This window comes from Ceratotherium simum, chromosome 17 (assembly GCF_057802395.1).
Source record: "Ceratotherium simum simum isolate JZ-2026a chromosome 17, ASM5780239v1, whole genome shotgun sequence".
Taxonomy (NCBI): domain Eukaryota; kingdom Metazoa; phylum Chordata; class Mammalia; order Perissodactyla; family Rhinocerotidae; genus Ceratotherium; species Ceratotherium simum.
Genome location: NC_141916.1, coordinates 17,827,922 through 17,853,143, shown reverse-complemented (window position 1 = coordinate 17,853,143; position 25,222 = coordinate 17,827,922). Strand labels below are relative to the sequence as shown.

General features: G+C 45.8%; 2 protein-coding genes across 3 annotated transcripts in view; both read right to left on the bottom strand.

Moving 5' to 3' along the window:
- Positions 1 to 1,374: 1,374 nt before the first annotated feature.
- CELA1 (chymotrypsin like elastase 1) lies at positions 1,375 to 17,577 on the bottom strand. The gene is made up of 8 exons (XM_004429038.3): positions 17,538 to 17,577; positions 16,756 to 16,838; positions 15,524 to 15,624; positions 14,495 to 14,620; positions 13,338 to 13,474; positions 11,698 to 11,843; positions 2,588 to 2,737; positions 1,375 to 1,843 (listed from the first exon to the last, which is right to left on the bottom strand). The coding sequence occupies exons 1-8, from the start codon at positions 17,575 to 17,577 to the stop codon at positions 1,826 to 1,828; spliced, it is 801 nt and encodes a 266-aa protein (XP_004429095.2). The 3' UTR covers positions 1,375 to 1,825.
- Positions 17,578 to 21,824: 4,247 nt separating this feature from the next.
- The window catches only part of GALNT6 (polypeptide N-acetylgalactosaminyltransferase 6), a 34,281-nt gene continuing 30,883 nt past the window's right edge, over positions 21,825 to 25,222 (bottom strand). For both annotated transcript variants that reach the window (XM_087442390.1, XM_087442391.1), the window contains exons 12-13: positions 24,573 to 24,725; positions 21,825 to 23,553 (exon numbers count right to left, since the gene is read on the bottom strand). In XM_087442390.1, the coding sequence (XP_087298516.1) occupies positions 23,440 to 23,553; positions 24,573 to 24,725 (267 nt within the window). In that variant the 3' untranslated portion in view covers positions 21,825 to 23,439. The remainder of the gene's footprint in view (positions 23,554 to 24,572; positions 24,726 to 25,222) is intronic.

Below are 25,222 nucleotides of genomic sequence, written 5' to 3'. Positions count from 1 at the left end.
AAATTAGGACACTAGGTTTGGGGGAACCATTTACGTAGGAGTAAGGCAGGGAAGAGGCTCAAAATATACTTCCTAAGGAGTGGAGAGGGAAGCTGGAGGCCTGGGACAAAATGGAGACCCTTGTCTGCTATTGTTTTCCAGTTCATTTCCCCAAAACAGATGTACTGTGTTAACTCAGGGTCAACTGTGTGACAGGCATTGTTGGGTGATGGGAAGCCAAAGATAAATTAAAAAAAAAAGGCATTCCCTGACCTCGAGATGCTTAAAATCTGGAAGTGGAGATAGGTTGATTACAATGTTATGTGCTTAATTCATTTATAGTGATGGATACAAAATTTTCAGGTAGTAGGTCATTGGGGTTTATTCTGAATGTTAGCTGTGAGGATGGTCTAGAGGGGCAGAGTGAAGAAATGGAAGAATTTGATACTATGGGGAGAAGTGGGGAGAAGCCTAGAGACGGTGGTACTGTGGGAACACTGAGAGAAGGTGGCGATGATAATTGGTATGTCACTAGCAGAAGGAGGCCAATTACCTGTGTCACTCTCAGGAGTCCACAACAATGCAGCCCAGCCACTGCCTCCTAAAAAACTCTCTTCAGTGCCAATTTCTTGGGAACTAAAATTGATGGTCACCAAATCATGTAGTATTAGAGCAGGAAGAATCTTTAGAAGTTAACTAGGTAGAGAAACTGAGTCACAGAAAGGGCTGGTGACTTGCCCAAGGTTACCCAGTTCCTCACTGGTGAAACTGAGATGCATATAGAGGCATCCTGATTCCAGCCTAGCTTCTTTTAGTGTACACACTGTTCTAGAGGCCTCTGCTGACATAGCAGCCTACAAATTCCAGGACAGGTCTTATCCAGTTTCTCCTGGTGTAATGTTAAATACCCTGGTCCCTCTAGTCTGGTCCTCAGTGATTGCCGTGAAAAGCTGCTTCTTGTCTTCTCAGCATTCTCCTTTCAGTTCCCTCTTCACTCTGTCATAGGCCACTATAACAGACTGGGTCCTGGTCAGGATAGGGCAGAATTAGCAGCTTCCCAGTTCTCTGTGGTTTAGAGAACTCTGGATCCAGTTGCCTATTTTAGTTCCAGCCTTGAAGTACTGACTCACACTTAATTTGAGGCCCCATGTTGTTGTCTCCTCTCCCTTTTTGTTCTGCCTCTTCCCCTCAACCTTTTCCTTTCTTTGTTCAGTATCTTCTTTTCTCCTTTTTTCTATTCTTTCCTCCCTAGTCTCCTTTCTAATTTGTCACTTTCTTTGTCTGCTAGCATGTGACCTACCACCTAATCCTATACTCCTATCTCTCATGTATCCTAGTAGTTGCCATCACCCAGAACCTTGGGGTGAGCAACAGTTCTAGGTACTGAAGGGGAAAACAAAAGAAGGATGATCCCACAGTATACCTGGGAGAGTTGGGGCACATTTAGTCACTCAGGAACATTTTAAAGCACTCTGTGCTTTTGAATATAGCCAATATGCATGGAAGGAGAGGCAGATGAGCAGATTAATGGATAGGTAGATCCTAAAATAATACAAAATGGATAATGTAAAACCACTCCCAGTTGGCTTAGTTTGTGAATTGGTAGAGGTGGCAGCAAATGGAAGAACCAGCCCAGAAATGTGGTGAAATCCAATTTGGGTCCTATAACTGCATTTCCTTTAAAGGGCTTAATTACAAATAAAAAGACACAGGATGATAATGTAGTTTAATTTGCTTTTCTGTATGTGGCTCAATAGTCTCTTAGAACGTTTTTTCCTTGATGGCCTCAAGTCCTGCTGTGGATTTAAGAATCATCTTGAGAAGGCCGTCAGACTCAGGAAAATGTTCAGTTGTTGGCAATGACCTGAAGGAAAAGACAGGTATAGCCACAGTTACTTCTGCCCACCTCCTTTCTTTTTTCTTCAGGGCTGCCAGTTTGAGTATGGCCCAGTACTGGGTTTATGGGGAGTTGAGAAGGTGGGGAGCAGATAGTAGGCCTCAGGTGTGTCAGGAAAATTCAGTGTTATAGGCACCTACCCAGGACTTAGTGGCAAGGACAGACCTTGAAATGATTGTGAGTCAGGGTTCATGCCACAGGACTCTAGAATGTATTTGAAGGCTGGAGGGCACAGGTGGGAAGATTGTGAGGCTCTATCTCTAGGTCAGTGTAGGTAGAGTCTCACTAAACCCTCAAGCATTTTCTAAGGTGGTAAAATCTTTTTCCAAAGGGTAGAGCAAGTTCTCATAATGCCCTTAGAAAGAGCTTGTGGAAAAGAATGTTAGTGCCTCTTCCCTTGCCCAGGAGTGTGCAGGCCTTTCTGAAGCTGATTTTCCCTTCGCTTTGACTTATGACAGCACTGATATGTACCTGGTTCACATCTGCTGTTGCCACCATGTTACTCCAAGCAGTAAACACTATGGTGAAGCCTCCTTAGTGGGTATGTGAGGGGAACTCAGGATGGCAGCATCATTGAGAGAAAGTGCACTAGAAGTAAACATGAATGTGGTGAGGAAGATGATGGCTTCACCTGGCCAAATTTGTTCCCCAACCCAGCCAGTGCATGGGTCTCCATGACCCTGTTTCAACCTATCATTTGAGAGGACCCACATTATTTATCCAAGAGATGTAAGCAGAGATTCGGGTGAAGACTGTGGGCTTCTTGGCAACATTACAGCCCAGGCTGGACACAAAGCTGGTCACTCCATGGACAGCATACTGGCCATTCAGCAAGCAATGGAGGGGGCCCGCAGAATCACCCTGCAGGGAAGAGAAGCAGAGTCCTAAAACTCCAGATCTTTTGATCTTTGGGCCTTTGATTTTGCCCGGCCCACCCCCATCTCTGTCAAATCCCGTACAGTTTTAAAGCTCCTCTTCAAATCCCCACTTCGTTCACATGCCCACAGTCAAGATAAATCGCCTCTTCCTTTCTAAACAACCGCAAGTACTTCTTTCTTTTGCAGCACTTATGTCACGTTCTGCTTTGTACTTTGGTTTCATAATTTGTTTCTACCTCCCACACGTATCTGTGAGCTTCTTGAGACAGGAACTATGTCTTACTGATATTTTTCCTCTCCACAATGCTAGCATAGAACTTTGAACATCTTAAGCTCAATAGCTTTTATTGACTAAATTGAACCTGGGGTGGGATAAGTAGGGTGTTCTTTTTTTGTTTGTTTTTTTGTGAGGAAGATCAGCCCTGAGCTAACATCCGATGCCAATCCTCCTCTTTTTTGCTGAGGAAGATTCGCCCTGGGCTAACATCCATGCCCATCTTCCTCTACTTTATATGGGACGCCGCCACAGCATGGCTTGACAAACGGTGCATCGGTGTGTGCCCGGGATCTGAACCCACGAACCCAGGGCCACCAAAGAGGAGCGTGGCACTGCACCAGCCGGCCGGCCCCAAGTAGGGTGTTCTAATGATTTCTTTATCCCCAGTGTTTAGACCAATAGGTCTAATTAGACTTAGCATTTAGACACAAGGTAGGTGGTTAACACGTTAAACTAAACTGGATTGAAGAGGAGAGAAAGTGATGTATTGGGTAGTGGTTACATGCTCAGGCTTAGAATCAGAGAAACCTGGGTTTATAGAATATGACCTTGACACTCTTCTCCTTACTCAGCTCCCAGATTGTCAGTTCTGTAATTCCAGATATAAAATTGGAAGATATTTCTCTGGAGAATCTGACCAGCACAAGAGGGGAGACCTAAAGATACTGACACTGGAGGTTCCCCAATGAAATGGCCTAGCCAGATTACCTGACGAAGCAGTTCACTATAGATGAACCCCACCTAAGGCTCAGAGCTACCAATTAGCTTTTTATCATCCCACTCTGAAATAAGAGCAAATGGTCAAGGATTACCAAACATCTGAAGACAGCCTCTAGTATAAAAACAAAGATAAAACAGAGACAAAGAAATAAACAAAAAACAAAGGCAGCCAAGATTATGCAGGGAGAAGAAAACAAGCAACAAAACTACCATTAATATTGTATCCATGACACAAGAACAGCCTCCTATTAAAACGAACCTTCAGAAAACAAAAAAGAGCCTTTGAAAATTATGAATATGATAGTAGAAATAAAATATTGGAAGGGTTGGAAGATAAAGTAAAACAAACAAAATACAGAGAAAATAAGAGGACCAGTTTAGGATGTAAATATGTGAATAACAGAAATTCTAGAAAGAAAAAATAAAAATGGAGGGGAGGAAACCATCAACAAATGAAGATTTTCTGAAGTCTGGAATTTCCAGAAAGAAAAAACCCATTAAGTGTCCCTTATGATGAATGCAAATAGACCCATACCAAGTCACAGAACACTAGAGTCAAGAGAAGATAAAATAGGTCACTTACAAATTAGTGGAAAGTGTGGAGCTGCATTAGTGATAAGTTGAGTGTATATTATGCAAATAAAAAAGACAATTATTAACTCCGGGGAAAACAAAGTTATGCAGGAAATGAAAAGTAATCCTAGAATACAACATGATTTGGTTGTGAATAGCATTTTACATAATCATAATGAACACTAAATGTTAATCTAACCAAAATTATTTTGGGAGGTTGAGGTGGGAATCAGAAAAGTTCATGCTTGGGGGACAGGTATATATGTGTAAAAGGAAGAAAGATCCACATTTTCCATAATACTTGAACTGAAAAATTAAGCAGCAATGTAATTATATCTTTTTAGAGAGGTATGGAGGTAGACACCAAAAGAAGCAGCTGAAAAGAGTTGAAAGTGGTCCCTTCTCTGGAGGGAGAACTTGAGGGAGGAAAGGAACGCAATGACTCTTCTTCTCCATTATTAGCCTCATAGTTTTATTTGCCACCTTAAGCAATTTAATACATATAGCTTCAACAAAAATTAAAACTTAAAAAAGAAGAACTAGGGAAGGAAACCAAAAGTTCAAATTGGGGATAATGCTTTTAAAAAGGAACCCCACCCCAACTACTGTTTAGGAAAAGATGTTTTCTTTAGATTATTGTACTCAAAACAAAACAAACAAAACAACCTAAATCTCCTGCACGCAAATTCTAATAGGGATTTGAGAGTATTTCTGGGCTAGAGGAATGGAAAGTAATTGAATTGTATATAGTACTATTGTCTTATGCTAATTGACCTGAAAAGAAACAAAGGCTCTGGAGAGATGGAGGGTGTGGCTGCGGATTTTAGGTCAGAAGGAAGAGCTGGGAAAGAATGAAGTGGGAGTGGGTGGGTTGAAGTGAGAGGAGGGCTGAATCCACTCTGAGGAGGAGGGTTGGGGACTCAGAAGTCTGAATACCCAGAAGAATCCCTATTTGGGAGATGCAACTGCCTCAGAGAATTGTACGCTCGGAGTGGCAGACGGAAGAAAAGTACTCTAGTTTTTCAGAATTCAAGGCCCTGAGAGAGAGCAGAGGGAAGTGAATTAACTCAGAAAAGGAACTCAAAAATGGACTAAAGACTTGAATGTAAGACGAAACCATAAAACTTCTAGAAGAAAACATAGTACAATCTTCAACATTAGTCTTAGCAGCATATTTTCAAATACCGTGTCTGACCAGGCAAGGGAAAAAGAAGGAAAAATAAACAAATGGGACTATATCAAACTAAAAAGCTTCTGCACCACAATGGAAACCATCAACAAAATGAAAAGACAACCTAACAATTGGGAGAAGATATTTGCAAACCATATATCTGATAAGGGGTTAATATCCAAAATATATAAAGAACTCATACATCACAACAACAAAGAAACAAACAACCCAATTAAAAAATGGGCAAAAGAGCTGAACAGACATTTTTCCAAAGAAGATATACAGATAGCCAACAGGCACATGAACAGATATTCAGCATCACTAATTATTACGGAAATGCAAGTCAAAACTATAACGAGATAACACCTCATGCCAGTCAGAATGGCTATAATTAACAAGACAAGAAATAACAAGTGTTGGAGAGGATGTGGAGAAAAGGGAGCTCACATACACTGCTAGTGGGAATGTAAACTGGTGCAGCCACTATGGAAAATAGTATGGAGAGTCCTCAAAAAATTAAGAATAGAACTACCATGGATCCAGCTACCCAAAGAATGCGAAAACACAAATGCGTAAAGATATATGAACCCCTATGTTCATTGCAGCATTATTCACAATAGCTAAGACTTTGTCATGAGACAAAAGCCAATTGTCAAGAGGCAAGATGGTGGCAGAGAAAGGGCAGTTTACTACAGCTTGCTAGCAAGTGGGAAGATGGCCAGCTAATGTCTGAAAGAACCATCTCAAGGGGGGCACAGAATCTTGAAGCAGTTATATAGGCCACTGGGTTACAGGTGAAGAGGTTAGGAATGTTGACCCTCTGGTGTTACAGACTGAGAGTGGCCACACCAGATAGACTCTCCATCTGGAGATATCACATTCCTAAGGGACTCAAAAGAACAAAGTTATTGTCTTATCACAGCTAGAAGGTACATGCACAAGCAGGGATCATAAAATCTACAGAGCAGTTAGGTCTCCTGGAGGTGCATGTCCAGCTGAGTTAATTAGTCAGAGGTCATTCAAAATTACAATAGGGTTTCTTCTTTACAATATGGCTTCCCTTATGTCAACGTTGTGTTGAGCCAGTATCATAAGTGCCCATCAAAGTATGAATGGATAAAGAAGATGTGGTGTATATATATATATATACACACAATGGAATACTACTCAGCCATAAAAAAGATGAAATCTTGGCATTTGCGACCACATGGATGGACCTTGAGGGTATTATGCTAAGTGAAATAAGTCAGAGGGAGAAAGCCAAATACTGTATGATTTCACTCATAAGTAGAAGATAAAAACAACAACAACAAACAAACACATAGATACAGAGATTAAATTGGTGGTTACCAGAGGGGAAAGAGGGAGGGAGGAGGGCAAAAGAGGTGACAGGGCACACGTGTATGGTGATGGATGGTAATTAGTCTTTGGGTGGTGAACATGAGGTAGTCTACACAGAAATCAGAATATAATGATGTACACCTGGAATTTATATAATGTTATAAACCAATGTTACCTCAATAAAAAAATAAACAAATAAAATTAAAAAAAAAAACAGCAGCTTCTGAAAAAAAAAGAAATAAAGAAAGAAAGGTTAAACCTTAAGAGGTTATAAGTGAAACTGCTGGTGAGGACATGGAAGAGGTTACCTTATGCATGTGTCTCTCTCTCTCTCTTTTTTTTTTTTGTGATGAAGATCAGCCCTGAGCTAACATCTGTGCTAATTCTCCTCTTTTTGCTGAGGAAGACCAGCTCTGAGCTAACATCTATTGCCAATCCTCCTCCTTTTTTTTCCCTAAAGCCCCAGTAGATAGTTGTATGTCATAGTTGCACATCCTTCTAGTTGCTGTATGTGGGACGTGGCCTCAGCATGGCCGGAGAAGTGGTGTGTCGGTGCGCGCCCGGGATCCGAACCCGGGCCGCCAGTAGCGGAGTGCGCGCACTTAACTGCTAAGCCACGGGGCTGGCCCTGTGTCTCTCTTTTTTTGCCCCCACTTGCATGTAGGGTTCCTGGGATACAGAACTTGTAAGTTTCAACACTTAGAAAGTCCTGGGCAAACTGAGATGAGTTGGTCACCTTACTTCTATGATTCTAAGGGCTCACAAAAAACCCTTTAATCCTCCTCTGATTCTATTTCAGCCAGCCTACCAGCCTCCTAGCCAGTCCTGGTGGTCTAGTGGTTAAGATTCAGCCCTCTCAATGCCATGGCCCAGGTTCGTTTCTAGTCATGGAATCACATCACCCGTCTGTCGGTTATCATATTGTGGTGGCTGCGGGTTGCTGTGATGCTGAAAGCTATACCACCAGTATTTCAAATACCAGCAAGCTCACCCATGGTGGACAGGTTAAGATTCCAGACTAAGACAAACTAGGAAGAAGGACTTGGCCACTCGCTTCCAAAAAATTTGGCCATGAGTAGCAGCAGAGCATTGTCTGATATACTGCAGGAAGAGAAGAGGATGGTGCAAAAAGGCCAGGCAGGGTTCCGCTCTGCTGTACACAGGGTTGCTAGGAGTCAGAATCAACTCGATGGCACCAACAACAAACTAGCATCCTGCTGACTTCCTTTCCTCCTCTGTCTAGCTTGGAACCTTGCAGTTGATCTGCAATCAATCCTGTCCTTTTTTTTTTTTTTTTTTTTTGGTGAGGAAGATTAGCCCTGAGCCAACATGTGTCGCCAATCTTCCTGGGGCTCCATGCCCATCTTCCTCTACTTTATATGTGGGATGCCTACCACAGCATGGCTTGATAAGTGGTGCATATGTCCCCGCCTGGGATCCGAACCTGCAAACCCCAGGCTGCTGAAGCAGAGCACGTGAACTTAACCACTGTGCCACAATGCCAGCCCCTGCAAGCCTGTCCTTTTACTCCAATAATGCAGGAATACCCAGCCCTGGATTAATCTAGTCCCTACAGCTGCGTCTTTGAGTAAAAGAGAGTGAATCATATACCCACGTGGTCATTGTGTGATCTCCAACCTCAGCCTATCAGTAACATCTTGGAGGCCAATCCTTCTCTTATTCACCTTAATTAATCCAGACCCATACAACCCTTGCTCCTTCATTTTCAGCATTCAATCTGGCTCCTAGTTCATGAGTAAATAGAAGCAATAATGCAGAACACCTGCCAACTTCCAGCTACCCAGACTGCACATTCTTTCATGACCACGTACATTTTCGTTTTCCTCTTCCTGTTCAAAGCAAACTCCACCTGTGCTCTTGCTTCCATCTCTTCCTTCTCCTCTGGGATCTTGCGCCATCCATTATTCCCTCTTTCTGACTCTACAGGATCCTTTCCTCTCTACTTATTAACACATGCAATTTTTTTCCTTCTTAGGAGATCCACCCCCTCCATGACTTGTCATCCTCCTTAAAGCTACCAGACTTTTTCTGTTCTTCTCTTTCATACAAGATTCTTTGAAGAGTAGTCTACATTCTTTGCTATGTTTCTTATTGCCTCTTCATTTCTTACTCTTCAGTCAAGCTTCTGCCCTCACCACTCCACTGAAACCGTTCTTGCCATAGCTACCAGTGACCTACTGACCACCAAAGTAGCCACTTTCAGTTATCTACCGTGGCTCTTGGCTACACATTATGCTATGTGATGACCTATCAGTACTTCCTGATTTTATAAAACCCTTATTACTACCTTTTTCTCTTATCTCTAATCCCTCTTAGGTCTTTATGGGTTCTTCATCCCCCACCTATCCCTGAAGCACTCAAGTATTTCAGTTATCACAGTTCCTCCCCCAACTCTCTGCTCTTCTCTCATTCTACCACTTTTCCATGGGGGGGTGGGGGGAGGTAGAGGAGGGGATCTTTTTTGCTCTTAAGGGTATCTCTAGCCCAGCTCTCTCTCCCAGGCTCCACTTTCTTATATCGAATTTCTTACTGGTTAACTATACCCAGATGTCCCAGTGGGATCTCAGACTCAACTTGTCTGGAAACAAACTCATCACCTTCCCTCTCAAATCTTATAAATCTTGTCTCATGCGAGTCAGCAAACCCCTCCCCAAAATCACTTAAACCAAATGCCTGGAAGTCATTCCAGATCCTCCTCCTTCTTCCCTCCTCTCCACTGCCCTCATTTAGGCCCTCAAGTTTCTTGCCTCGATAATTGCAGCAGTCTCCTAACACATCTCCCTGCCAATCTTGCCCTCTTCAAAAACATGCTTACCTTGTCATCAGAGAGGGCTTCCAAAAGGTAAATCTGATTATGCTGTTCTCCTGCTTAAAACTCTTCAATCTTTTCCAGTCCCTAAGAGTTAAAGTTCATGTCCCCAAGAATGGCATTTGAAGCCCTGATTCATGTGGCTCCTACTTGTCCCTAGTGTCATCTCCTGACACTCCCTAGTCAGCAATCGTTTTTCTGTAAAGGCCCAAATAGTAAATATCTTAGGCTTTGCAGGCCATACAGTCTCTGTCACAATACTCAACTCTGTGGAAGCAGCCATAAACAATACATAAATGAACAAGCATGGCTGTATTCTAATAAAATGTTTTTTTATGAAGATTGAAATTTTATATTTTTTATGTTATTATTATTTTGATTTTTCACAACCATTTAAAAATGTAAAAACCGGGGCCGGCCCCGTGGTGTAGCGGTTAAGTGCACGAGCTCGGCTGCTGGCAGCCAGGGTTTAGATCCCGGGCGCACACCAACACACTGCTTGTCAAGCCATGCTGTGGCGGCGTCCCATATAAAGTGGAGGAAGATGGGCACGGATGTTAGCTCAGGGCCAGTCATCCTCAGCAAAAAGAAGAGGATTGGCATGGATGTTAGCTCAGGGCTGATCTTCCTCACACACACAAAAAATAAATTAAAAAAAATAAAAATGTAAAAACCATTCTTAGTTCGTGAGCCATACAAAAACAGGCAGCATGCTCAATTTGGAGGCTTGAAGGCTCCGACCTCTGCTCGAGCTGTAGGGAACACCCTATAATTCTCTATGTGTTCTAGATGTTTCTTGGGCCATGCCTTTATTCCTGCTGTTCCCTCTCTCTGAATGTCTTGTCCTCTTTTTGCCTGCCTTTCTGCTATTCAACCTTCAGGACTCATTATAGACTCCACTTTCTTGGGGAAGGCAAGTCTTTTCTGACCCCAGCAGGTAGCGGTGAGTGCCTATCTTTTGGGCTCCCACATCACCCTCTGCATATCTTTATTGTGACACTTAACCACATTGTATTATGATGTTCTATCATGTGTCTGCTCCTTGCATTTCTCCACTAGATACTGTTTGATTCATCTTTGTATCCCTAGCACTTAGCATAGTACCTGGCATTTAGTAGATAATCAAGAACATTTATTGACCTGCATTAAGAAATCTCTAAGATGGTGTACTGCTGATTGATCTTGTCTAAATAGAAGAAGATTCTATTCATTATATAGATAAACTATTATAAAACTATTTGGTGCACTTTCCTCTACCGTATTCACCCATACATACTGCTGCGACTACTGCTGGGGGAAGGTGTGGTGGTGGAGGAGCCACAAGAAAAGTTGGGGTTGGGCCAGCCCGGTGGCACAGCGGTTAAGCTCATGCGCTCAGCTTCGGTGGCCTGGGGTTTGCCGGTTCGGATCCTGGGCACGGACATACTCACAGCTCATCAAGCCACGCTGAGGTGGCATCCCACGTAGAAGAACTAGAAGGACCTACAACTAGGATATGCAACTATGTACTGGGGGCTTTGGAGAGAAAAAAGAAAAAAAAAAAAAGAGGAAGATTAGCAACAGATGTTAGCTCAGGGCCAATCTTCCTCAAAAAAAATAAATAAATAAAAAGGATCAATCCAATTTAAAAAAAAAAAAGAAACGTTGGGGTTGATGGGAGGGGAGCTACCTTACACACAATTACAACCACCACCCAGGCCCAGCCCCACTGCAGCCATAAAACTCTAGGTCACAAACAACTCCTAAAGAACACACATATGCACCAACACACAAACGTTGGGCCACATACAAGCTTTTGAGGTGAGGGCATTAGGTAAGATGAATTTCAAGATTCCTTTCAACTTTGAGATTCTGCGAGTATAGAGTTACTAGCACAGAATCATTCTCATTCAGACACCAGAGTGGAAAGTTGAGTCTGTACGTGGAGGCGGGAGTAGGTGTGGAATAAGGAGTGAGGAAAAGGTGGAGGGTGGGCAGCAGAGAGGGGAGGGACTTGGGGTGGGACTTCTGACACTTCCTGCCTGTATTCACCTGGCATCCAGAGCGAACTCCGTCTCCTCCAGCACACACCATGGTGTTCTTCACAGTGGAGCCCCAGTAGGAGGCACTGGAGTAGGTGGAATAGTCCACGGAGGGCAGGTAAGCCTCCTGCAGGGTCTGGGCCAGCTGCCCATTAGCTGAACAGGACACATGGCATTGGAGGTCAGCCCCAGATGCTGTCCAGGGGAAAAACCTTCCACACCCTGCCAAACTTTCCCAAGCTCTGATGAAAGCTGAACTCAAGCTCCTCCTCTCTGCCCATTGCATATTATAGATCCTCCTCTTTTCTCTCTTTATATGGAAGCTACAGGCCCCTTCCTTCAGGGAGTCATCCTTGATTACTGTTCCCAGGCTCCAAACCACCAATCCTACTCCTGCTTTTTTTTTTTTTTTTTAACTCATAGATACTATAGTTAAGTAACTGGAATGATCTTATTTGTTGATAACTTCTCTGTCTGTCCTGCTTCCTCCTTACACTGTAAACCCCATGGAGCAGAACTAGGACTTGTTTCCATTTCTTAAGAGCTTAGTGCAGCTTTCCTTTATCTGGCTCTTTTGACTTTTCAAAGCCTTTGCACATGAATAATTTCTTTGGATCCTTACAACAACCCTTCCCTGTTATAGATCAGGAAATTGAACCACAACGACATTAAGTGAACTGAGAGCAGAGCTGAATTACAAGCATCTCGCTCTCTCAGCTCCAGGTTCTCCCAGTAGACTGGCTGCTCACAGCAAGGCCTTGCCTCTCCTCTGGAGCTCAAATACTGCCTGATGGCTTACAGACTTCTGTGTCAGGCCTAATGTCTCTGCCCTTTTAACTATCTCTGCTCATAGCCCTCTCACCTTTCCACCTCATCTGAAAGACATTCCCTACCAGACATCTTCCCAAGATGATCAGAACAGGTCTCCTATGGCCTCCTCTGCCCTCACTTCTCTGGACTTATAACTACTCCTCGTTCACTCACTCCAACCCACAGCATGATGGCGTAATGACCACCAAAGTGGGAGCCAGGATACCTGGGTTCTGGCCTCAGCTAACTAGTCATGTGATCTTGCACAAGGTCTTTAATTTCTTTGGGTTTCAATTTCCTCACGTATAAAATGAGAGGCTGGTAAAAAATACCCTCAGGTAAGTTTTTTTTATTTATAAGAGACTATGAATCTCTGACTTGACTACTCCACAGCCCTTTTTTAAAAAAATTTTTTTTCTCTCTCTCTCTCTTTTTTTTTTGTGAGGAAGATTAGCCCTGAGCTAACATCTGATGCCAATCATCCTCTTTTTGCTGAGGAAGATTGGCCCTGGGCTAACATCCATGCCCATCTTCCTCTACTTTATATGAGACACCACCACAGCATGGCTTGACAAGCAGTGCATCGGTCTGCGCCCGGGATCCAAACCCGCGAACCCTGGGCCACTGAAGCAGAGTGTGCCCACTTAACCACAATGCCAGGGGCCGGCCCTGCCATAGCCCGTTCTTAGCTTGATTTCTTGTGTCAGTTATTTTATCTCTGGTTCCTTTGGTTTCTGGTCTCTGGCTGTGAACACCTAGGACCACAGAAAAATGTGCCCCAGAAGCTCAGCTACCTATTCAAGATCCATGTGGTGGATGGTGCCAGTGTAGGTAACTTACTCTTGGTCCTGCCCCAGCCTGTGATGTAGCAGGGAGTGTCGTTAGGCAGGATGGTTCCCGCCTGTAACAGAACACCCAGCTGGACGTAGCTGTTGAGGGTGACCCTCTGGGCCAGACGCAGCAGGGCGATGTCATACCTGCAGGAGGAAAGGAGACTGCTCACTCACGGGATCAGGCCTTCCTTCAGGTCAGCATACGGCAGGCCCTCTCTAAGCCTTTGTGTCCCCATGGAATTGGAAACCAATGACTTTGAAGAAGGAGGGGGCTGACTTGCTAAGCCTCAAACTTGAGGAATTACTGTTTGTATTGTAGGACACGACATGTTTAACAGCAGCACCTGCTGGTGAGGCCTTGTGTTGCAGTCTAGCTCAGATATCTGCAACCCAGGGGAGTGGAGCTTACATCTTTCAGTTAGGAATGGGGAATCAGAAAGGAGCCGAGTGGTGTGATCTTGGTAGCAGAGAAGAGTTCTCAAAAGAGAAAGATGTAAAATGCTGCATGGTTCTGACAGCTCTGCAGAAATATTCCCGCTCCTGCACTCTACAGAATTGACCACCATTTTAACTATGTCCTTTCCAAAAATTTACAGCTCAGTCTTGTAGTTTTCTCATGTGAGATTCATTTTAAGAAATTTACTTTTGCGGATGGAGTCTATCCTACAAAATGAATCATAAATAACAATAAAAATGGAAACATTAAACTCTGCAGAGGAGCTTCAGTGATCTAATCGTTCAAAGCCGCCTAGATCAAGCCAATCCCAAAGATCTTCAAAAATTCTCAAGCCCTCCAAAATCTAAATTCTCTATGTTCTCTCGGTTGGGGGCTGGTCTGGTGGCGTAGTGGTTAAGTTCGCATGCTCCACTTGGGCAGCCTGGGGTTCGCAGATTCTGATCCCAGACACGGACTGACGCACTGGTTGTCAAGCCATGGTGTGGTGGCGTCCCATATAAAGCAGAGGAAGATGGGAACGGATGTTAGCCCAGGGCCAATCTTCCTCAGCAAAAAGAGGAGGACTGGCAACAGATGTTAGCTCAGGGCTAATGTTTCTCACCAAAAAAAAAAGTTCTCTTGGATGAATATGAAATAAGCCAAGATTCCATTGCCAGCTAGTCAGCCCTCCACCTCCCAGCCCAAGGTCAGCCCAGCCTTACTCCTACCCAGCAGCCATGTTATCGCTGTTCCAGCTTGGATGCACCACGATCTTCTGCACACTCACGTACTGCTCTGTGCCGTCGTTCTGGCTCAGGTTGTGGTCTCCAACCACCACACGGAAGGTCAGTTGGCTGGAGTGAGAGATGGAAGCCCTGAGTGAGTCAGCGGGCTCACACCTTCTCTTTCCCCCTTAGAGAAAAGTTGGGAAGCCATCTTATATCTTATCTTTAGGACAAGAACCCATCTTATGTGGCCCAGGCAGAGGAGGGATGAAAGGCCCTGGAGGATGAGGAAGTAACAAGCTCTTTCATTCTCTAGTTTACTAACTTGTGGAAGTGACAAGATCTACCATAAACTCCATTTTCCCAATTTATTGAGCTAAACATCATAGACTAAATATCTCATAACCTGGGAGAGGTGTGGTGAGTATAAATGAAACAATGGATCTCAGCCCACAGAGGGTTTTGAGGGAAGTATAAGCTTCTAGACCAATCTTAACGCATGGTCCCTGGACCAGCAATATCAGCATAACCTGGAAACTTGTTGGAAATGCAGATTCTCAGGACTCAACCTGGACTGGCCAAAACAGGAACTCTGCTGGGTGGGGCCCAACCATCTGTGCCCTTGAGGTGATTCCATACATGCTCAAATTTGAGAACCATTGCTCAAGACCAATATAAAAAAATGGTTTCCAGCCAGGCATTGACTAGGCATTTAAATATTTACCTAATTAATCCTCACAATAACTCTATAAAGTAGGTATTATTACCCCATTTTAGAGATAAGAGAATGAGGGCTTAGAGAAGCTAAGTAAGTTGCCTAAGGTCACATAGCTAGAAGAAGATAGAATGGGATTTCAACCTAAGCTTGCCTGGTGCCAAAATTTGTACTTTTCATTATATTCTACTACCTCTCCACTGGCCCCCAAACACCCGCTTAAAGTCTTATCCTGAGAGGCCAGATACATATTCCACCAGAAGGGCCAGACTGTACTCTCCCAGGGGCTCAGAAAAGCTGGTCTTTGTTTTTCTCACCTGTCCACGCAGTGAGCAGCTGTCACCACCCATTTCTGTTGGATGAGGGTCCCTCCACAGGTGTGATACCAGCTACCTCCAGACAGGTACTGGAGGGAAATCTAGATGGGCAGGGAAGAAAGGAGGGATAGGTTGGTGTTTCTTAAAAGGCCTTGTCCCAAACTACATGTTACCTCCTTAACCTCCTGCCATCCCTCAAAACATTCTCCAACTTTCTAGGCTAGACATGGCAAATAGCTTTCATTTGACCTGTCAATTGCTATTGATTGGTTGGTAGTGGCTACCTGGAGTGGTGGTGAGAAGGGGTGCGTAGATGCCTGCACTGCAATAAAGAGTGCTCCGTTGTTTGGTGATGTTTGCTGCGTACATGATGGGGGGGTAAAGACACATACATGGTATATTTGGCATCCCTACTCTCGGTTGTTGCAAAGGCCAAGAACCCAGGTCCTTCTACCTCCATTCCCTCTTGGGAAGGAAATGTAGCCATGGAATTGCTCTGTCGCCTGAGCCCCAGAAGCTTAGGTCTCCAGAGCTCCCCCTCCAAGGATCAAGTTATACCCTGTACCCCCACTTCAGGGAAAACGTAAAAATACCATTGGGATGGTCATTTTTATCAGTTCATGTCTTCTCCTTCAGCACCTCATATTACACAGTAGCTCTATTCCTGAAAATCGGGGCTCAAACTTTTGTAAATTGAATTTGATTCTAATTGCAGTGGTTTCTCTCACAGTGTGTCATTCACCAGTTAATTTGCCAGTTTTACACATTTAGAATTGCTTAAATCAGAGCCTAGCTGCCCTGTCACGAAAGTGGAAACTCTTTAAATCACCAGATAAGCAACATGCTCTACTTGGGGGTCGGGGTGTTCTCGAATGCATGACACACACTGTGTGGAGTTGTGTGTGTGTGTGTGTATGTGAATGTGTGTCAAGGTATGTGGAGTCTGAGGTGTGGGTCTGAGTTGTGTAGTCTTGCTATTGTAGCATAAGTGGTGTCACTGAGAGTGTAAATGTGGTTGGGAGAGTGAGTGCGGTTGGTGTTTAAATCCCCCCTCCAAGCCTTTTGCATTTAGAAAAACTGCCTAAGCCTTGTCCCATTCATCTTTAAAATCTAGAATCCAGGCAGTCAGGGAGCTTCCTGTTGATAAGCACATACACAAACACACATAATATTGTATATCGGCGCACAGGCAACTATTTTGTTGGAAGTCTGGGGCTGTGAAGGAACCCCACCTGAGAGGGCCAAGAATTCTTCTGGGCCTCGTTCCCTCCAACTACCCGGGCGTTGGTTTCCAGAATGTCCTGGGTGCTGTGTCCTTTGTGGGGCAGAAGAAAAATGAGTGATGACTAAGCATGGGGTCAGCTCAGGGTAGGGGTGGGGCATGGCAGTTGTGCTTTGTCTGTAAATTCACAGTTCCTCCCTAGCAAATGAGGGGCCCAGCTGCGAGTTCTCTGAGCCTCTTTTGAAAGCAGGAGAGTCTGAGAGCCTTCTACTTCCGCCTCAGAAGTGTCCTCACAACTCTTACGGATAGTCTGACGCATGCTAGGAAGGACCTAGCTCACACCACCAGGCTGGGGCCCCAGAGGCTCCTTGTAGTCTCAGCCTTGCTCAGGGTCATCCTTTGGCTTGAAGGGACCTCCCCTTCCCCCTTCCCCCCACCACATAATGCTTTGGCTGGATTCTCCACGGGGCGAGGACAGCAGTGCACATCCCAGACAGACACCTGCTGAGGATGTCTTCCTGTCATTGGGAGTAGTGGGGAAGCCCAGGCCCTCGGAAGAGGCTGCTCTCTGCTTCATGGCTCAGGGACCTGCCAACCAGAGGGGCCTGCATGGAGAATGGCCCTGACCTTCCCTATCATGGGCTCCAGGAGAGTAAGGTTTTTGCTAGACTCACAGGCAGAGTGTCCCACCCCACCCTGGGATAGACAGCAAGCCTGGGCTTAGGGATAGCTTTCCAACCCTCCTGCTCAAATCCCCCTCCCTATAGGACTTGGGCCAGATAACCCACTTACCATGAAGGACCAACGAGGCAAACACCAGGAAGCGCAGCATGTTGCCAGCAGAGTAGACCACTACCCCCTTGCCGTGAACCAAGCCCTCTTTACACTCCTCTTATCAGCAGCTTTGCTGACCTTCTTCCTGCCAGCTGGCAGGGCTGTGGGTGGAAGGCAGGGAAAATGACAGGTGACACGGTAATACAAATGAAAAGATTTCTTTTCAAGTACACTAATTTATCTGTGGTTCAAAGACAGAACAAGGCCAGGGCTGAATTAATCATCTGCTTTCAGTGGAAAATCATCCAACAAACTCTTTTTCAGAAATAAGATGGAGAGGGGGCCGCCCGGTGGCGCAGTGGTTAAGTGCGCGCGCTCCACTGCGGCGGCCCAGGGTTCTCAGGTTCGGATTCTGGGCGCGCACCGACGCCCGCTTGTCAGGCCATGCTGTGGCGGCGTCCGATATAGAGTCGAGGAAGATGGGCACAGATGTTATCCCAGGGCCAGTCTTCCTCGGCAAAAAGAGGAGGATTGGCATCGGATGTTAGCTCAGGGCTGGTCTTCCTCACAAAAAAAAAAAAAAAAGAAATAAGATGGAGAACCAGGACTGGCTTTTCCTTCGGGGTGCTCCCCTCGTGGTCTGTTGCTGCCTCGCTGTCCTTAGTGGCACCATAACTGCAGAGACCCATCCTGTGCACTAGGAGGTGGAGGCAAGGGAGAGCGGAGGAGGAAAGAGTGGTTAGCAAGAAGAAGGAAGAGACAGCAACATCTCCCTGCCCAAGGAGGGAGATGGGACATTCCCCCAGGACACAGACATAGATGTAAATGCAGGGAGACAAAAGCAAAGTAGATGCAGTGGAGAGAATTCTGGTGGAGGAGGGTACTAAGAAACAGGTTTGAGGAGACTCAGATGGAGCGCCAAAGAGAGCTCCCAGAGAAGGAAAATGTGGGGCGAGTTAGAAGACGGCCCTCAGGATAGGGAGATAGTCTGAGGGCTATGAGGGTGGAAGGCAGAGAGAGCAGGAGGTGAGGAGCAGGTGTGTCCTGCAGGAAACGAAAGACTCTGTCCATCAAAGTGAGCAGAGGTGTAAGGAGGGAGGTACAGTGTGCTTGAGGTGGGCAGAGGACTTTGGGTCTGGAGGCCCCAGAGCAGAGGACTATGGGTGGACTATGGGTGATTTAGGCAGAGAGAAGCCGGGAAGCCTAGAGGGATGCAGGAAAGTCACCTGGTCCACTGGGGGCTTTTGTTGCCTGCACACTCCAGAATTCAAGTTGCATGCCTGCAAATGTGGGAGAGGCCTGGAAAAGGCTGTTGGATGGAATTCTGTACAGACGGCCACTTTTCAGGTCCTTGAGCTGTGCAGGGGAATTGCCCTCCGATGCTTGGGTAACTGGAGGGCTCCCTCTCCAGTCCAACCCCCAGTATTCTACCACAAAGTAGAGCTCCTGGAAGAGGGCTGAGCTGGGCGGAGGAACCAGGGCCTCTTTTATCGTTCTCTGCCCACCTCCTTGCCTCCTCTGGAAAGGAGGCAGCTCTAGCCCCAGGATGAGGAGTCCAAGAGGAGGCTTTAGGGCCTCCTAAAGGTTACCCCTTACATTACATACTCCAAAGTGAGCCTCTAAGGGCAAGGTTAAGGTCACATCCATCTCTGTACCCTTGGCCCAGCCCAGAGAAGCCCAATCTGTATTTGCTTAAAAACCAAGCTCTTTAGGACCGCACTTCAGGCCCTGACAACCGGTGCCTCACCTACACGCCCAGCCTCATCTCCCATGCTGGTCAGACTCTAATTCTTTATTCTCACTCTTACGGTTAGGCATAGACAGTGGCTTTGGCTTAAATTTGGAGGCACTGCATTTCCTCTAAGCAATTCAAATTCTAGGAATGCATCCTTTTGAAATAAACACAGGCACAAAAATAAATGTAGGAAGGATGTGGGTTATAGTATAGTTTGTCACAAAATTGGGAAAAACCTAAGTATTCATCAATAGGGTTAAAGAAATTGGGTTTAACAATATTATGGACTACTACCCAGCTTTTAAAAAGAATGAGCTAGACTTAAATGAACTGACATGAAAAGATGTCCTTGATACATTAAATGAAGACATCATGTTGCAGACAACATGGTACTGTGTATGTGTATATTTGTATGTTCCTAGAAAAAGGGTATAGAAGGGTTTATACCTAGAAGTCATTATCTCTCGAGAAGTCATTACTTCTAGAGAATGAATCGATAGGTATGGGGGCATTGCGAGGGTCAATTTCACTTTTTAAACTCATATTTTTCTGTATTATTTGACTTCTCTACAGTATTACTTTTGTAATTAAAAATAAGTAAAACGTATATTCTGGGACATTTAGCTATTTTTGGCAATGGTGCCAATACTCTTCAAGTGGGAAAGAGATCCCCAGACGGGATCAGCCATTCAATGCTAAGGTGGGATGCTTCTGGAGCCGGGAGATAGTAGCATAGGGCTAGCATCAAGATTTTAAGCAAGATTTAAGCAAGGTTATAAGGTTTTAGGTTAGCTCTGAGAATGGTCAGGGGTGGATTTTAAGGAAGAGTGCAGATGTTGGGCTAGGGGAGGCCATGGAGCTGGTTTCTTGAGCCTTCCCACCACCCCATCAGTGCCCTCTCCCTCTTCTTGACCACCTCTCTTCCCTATTCCTCCCCTCACCCCCAAACCTGGGCCCACTCTCTAGCCGTGGCATGTGGTCTTTTCTCTCTTCTGCTGCATCTCTCACTCCCTATGAGTTACCCTTAGCTGACTGCTCCTGGGAGAGGCTATGCTGCTTTTGGGTGGGGGTGAGGAAACTTGGCACCACAACAGGGCACCTTGGTTGGGCGTATATCATAAGATTGGGCTGGAGAGCTGTTGGATGATGCCATAGAGAATATGAGGGATTTTAGGATAAATGACAATCAATCAGTGCCTGGTAAACGTTTGGATGTTTAATGCAACCAAGAGTTAGGGCTAGGGTTAGAGTTAGGGGCTGTGGCTCCCTATTGCTTACCCGACTTATTAGCATGGCATTCAAAACCTCCCCAGTTGGGCCCCAACCCACGGATCTAAGGGGCCGACTTGCCCAGTAGGCACAGCTGGCACAGTGCTGAGGGCCAACAATACTTTTAGGGGCCCACAAAGATGTTTCAGTTCCTTTCTAAATTTTTATTTATTTATTTATTTTTTGTGAGGAAGATCGGCCCTGAGCTAACGTCCAATGCCAATCCTCCTCTTTTTGTTGAGGAAGACCGGCCCTGGGCTAACATCCGTGCCCATCTTCCTCCACTTTATATGGGACGCTGCCACAGCATGGCTTGACAAGTGGTGCATCAGTGTGCGCCCGGGATCCAAACCTGCGAACCCTGGGCCTCCGCTGTGGAGCGTGCGCACTTAACTGCTACGCCACTGGCCCGGGCCGTTTTAGTTTCTTTTAAAGATTTTATTTATTTATTTTTCCCCCCAAAGCCCCAGTAGATAGTTGTATGTCATAGCTGCACATCCTTCTAGTTGCTGTATGTGGGACGCAGCCTCAGCATGGCCGGAGAAGCGGTGCGCGCCTGGGATCCGAACCCGGGCCGCCAGCAGCAGAGTGCGCGCACTTAACCGCTAAGCCACAGGGCCGGGCCTTAGTATCTTTTAAAATCAGAAGAAATAAAAGGAATACAATCAGCCTGGATTATATTCAACTTTATACTAATGCAGTTGTAAAACAATTTTTCATATTTTTTTATGAAGGCAAAAGTGCTTAGGGCCCATGAAAGTCAAATGTGGCCCTGATCATTTTAGCTTCCACATCCACTGCTCCCTCACCCTGATGTCCTCTTGGTTTCCCAGATCCACTTATACCTTTGTCCCTCTGTGACTTTTCTCATGCTCGACTATTGCTTGAGTGAGATCTTTGTTTATTGAGCCCCCCCCACCCCCGAGGACTCATCCTTCGAGGTCTAAGGTCAAAGTCACCATCTTTGTGAGGCCTTCCCTGATTCTCCTAAATGGAAAGAATTCTTCTAACTCACCTAGAACATCTCTGAACATCTCCAGGCTTGTCATAACCTGCTTACATCTCTCTTTTCCCAGCTAGAGTGTGAGTTTCTGGGGGAAAGAGCCTGATCATCCATCTCCTTGTTTCTACATGTGCTTGGTACACAGTATGTAGGCTACATTGGGGGCCAGAGGAGGTCTGGGGACAAGAGACAGTGGCTGTGACAGAACTTTTCAGATGTGTGTGGTTCTTCACAGCCTGAACCAAGTGATTCTCCAAATGGATCAGCTAAGGGACAACGCAGGAGACCCAGTGCAAACTTCCTTTACCAATGCCAGAAAACCTTTATTTCCACTGGGATCTCATGTCCAATTCTCTTCTCTTTCCAGGAAAGAACTTTTCCCTTTCCCCACTCCAGGTCACATCCTGGCTAATCTCTCCTCTTCCTTAGGCTGGGCTACCCCAGAAGGTTTCCTCTATGGGATCCTGAAGGCCTTCAGGGGCCTAGGAGACCTCCTGTAGTGTTGAGTTGTGCCAGGCCAGGCAGCTGTGATCCCATGGCACCCTCATGTGGTGATGCCCAAGATGACAGCCTGCTTCTGAAAGTCAGAAGCCGGGAAGGAATGTGAGTCCTCCAGGCAGCTAGTATCTCTAATTCAGGCAAAGCAGTCCTGTGCGGTGGGGTCCAACTTGCTTGAAGAGCTGACATGCATGTCAGGTTTATTCCACGTGGGGACTTCATGTGAGTACAGCCGACAAGGCCAGTCATGTAGTCATGCTCGACTCTACACACCCGTCCCTGCTTCCTAAGACTTCCCAGGGCACTTGTTAGCCTTATCTGGGTCTTAGCCTCAGGGCTGCCAATACCTTGCCATGCGGACAAATTACTTCACTTATTGGCCTGTTTCATAATATGAAAATGATAGGGTTAGACTAAAACACGATTTTCAAATTGTCCTTACAGACCTTTAGAATTTCAGTGGCTGGTGGCATTGCCCTCCCCCACCCTCAATTTCACCCATGGCTACTTTGCCTTTTAATTATATTATATACAGGGCATTGAAAAAAAGGGTTCTGGGACTTAAACCTGAGAATCACTGGCTCTGCGAGCTTTCTTTCAACACTAACATCCCAGGATTCCCAAATGTGGTCTCCCTCATGGCTACCTGGCCTCATTGTTCTAGGCTTTATGGAGATCAGCCAGCCAGAAATATCAGAATGGAGGGAAGAGAGAATAGGAAGGCTGATAGCTAGTTGTCTAGTGTTCTTGTGGTGTGGTGGAAGGAGCCCTGATTCAGCATTCAAGATTGAGCCTCAGTCTTGGCTCCAGCCATCCACTAGCTGTGGGATATAGACAAGCGCCTTTACCCCTCTCTGCCTCAGCTTTCTTATCTGTAAAATGGGCATGGTGGTTCCTGTCCTGTCTTTCTCACAGGATTGTTGTGCAGATGAAGTGAGGTAAAGGATTCCTGTCAGGGTGCTTTCTGTAAACTGTAAACGGCTCTACAAACTTCAGGTAATATTAGACTCTTTGAGACCTCTAACCCCTCTGTTAGAATGTACTATTTCACCAGATTCTGTGGGTGCTCTAGATGACCAGGGATTCAGGACGTGGCTGCAGAGGTACTTTTCTTGAATTCAGCATTTCTGGCCTTGGCCCCATGCCAGCTGCCTTCCCTGCTTTGGAAGTCTCTGTTTATAGGATAGAAGGAAAGCTCTAGGCCAAGTATTATGTGTTCTAATGGTCCTTTCCATCAATGTGGAGGAAAGAAAATGGGCCCAATGTTGTTGCAAGGAGTAGGAAAGTCCCGCCTTGACATCCATTGGGCTTAGAAATCCATCTTTTAAGGCCTACAGAGAAGCTGATGATCAGGTTCCCAAAAATCCTGTTTCCTGAGAGGCTTGTGGGAACTCCCACGGAGGATGATCCAGGGCCTAGATGAAGAGCCAGTGCTGGTTGGGGTCACTGGGATTGCAGGAGCCCATGGCTGGCTTTTTGTCTTCCAACGTCAAGCAGGTACCAGATCCTGAGTTCCTGATGAGCTGATCCTACAAGATGACAGCAAAGGGTCACCCTGGGCCTCAGACCTCTAACACTGCAACCAGGGGGCAATGAGATGGGGGCAATACATAAAATGCAAAGGGAGCCGAACAAGGCACAGAGAGGACACTTCCAAATTCCTTTCCTTGGAGGCCAGATACTCTGAAGGGATGTTTCCTGAGTTTCTACCTGTGTCTGGTGCCAATTCCCCACCTCCAGCTTTAGCCTGAGTGGCTTGAATAGAGGAAGGCAGGACCACGGGCTAACCGAAAAATGCTTTCAGGGCCCCCCTCCTCCAGATGGCCAGTCCCAAAGACCAGGGCCACTGCTGCCCACCCCGCTTTCTGCCTTTGGTCATATTTAGACTCCCCCCTTCCCTGTAGCCCCAAGATTAGGCTCCTCTTTCCCTAAGCCAGGGACTGGGGATTGGGGTAGAATGGGGTGTGGAGGCTCACTGGGGGTGTTGGTTTAGGCCCAGTACTGTAGAAGTTACATTACATATCCTGAAGCAGTGTGGTGTAATGCTTTCAAGCCAGACGTATCTAGGTCTGAATCCCAGGCCTGCCATTTATTAGTGACGGGTCTTAGGCCAGTCACAAACTTGCTGAGCTTCAGCTGGCTCATCTATGGAAACGGGGACACCACCTACTTGGGAAGAGGCTCTGAAAGATTAACCAAATCAATGTACGTGGGTGCATAGCTTTGTGCCTGGCACACAGAGGGCAGGCAGGAACCATGAGTGACTCTTCACCTTCATCTACTTGGGTTCAACCTAAAAATACTTGAGCCATGACAGAGCTGGCCATGGACCATAACCCCCAACCCCACCTTTATATTAGCCAGAACCAGCCATCAGCAAACATTGCTTAAATCCCAAGAACCCTGGCTGTTCCAAGCCATACTCCCCATACTTTCCACATCATCCTGATCCACCCCATGGTATCTCAGGCAGAAGATGCAGAAAATAAGGAGGGGGCAGTTGTGGCCTCAGGTTATTAATTCTGAGCTTTCTGGGCAGCTGACTCACCTGAGTCAATTCCCACTCCTCATCCTTGGGGACTTGGCTATTTTTGCCAGTGAAGTGACAGCTCCTAAGGCCCAGAGTGCCAGCACTGGCATGTAGACACAGCTGCTTTGCGATGTTGTGGCGAAGGTCCCTCTGGGTTGTGTACTCAAAGTACTACAAGTCAAGACGAGAGGAGGTCCTGAGAAGGAGGCAGAGAGTTTGCCTACCACCTTCCAAAGCCAACTGCCCAAGGATGCCAACCCTAGATGGCCTCCTGGGGAGGAAAGTGAGGGGGTGCCAAGACTTTAGTAATTCATGTGCCACCTTCAGGATTTTTACCATATCTGGGTTACACTGGAATAATAGTTACTTAATATTTTTTCTTTAATTAAAAATGTAACTTAGCCTCATCTTAAGCATTATCTGTGAAATCCAGTGTTTGATATGCCAGTTCTTTTTCTGATAATAAATTACTATTCAAATAAAAAATGGGGGCCGGCCCAGTGGTTAGGTTCAGCATGCTCCGCTTCGGCAGCCCAGGGTTCACAGGTTCAGATCCCGGGCGTGGACCTACACCACTCATCAACCCATGCTGTGGTGGCGACCCACATACAAAGTAGAGGAAGACTGGCACAGATGTTAGCTCAGGGCCAATCTTCCTCACCAAAAAT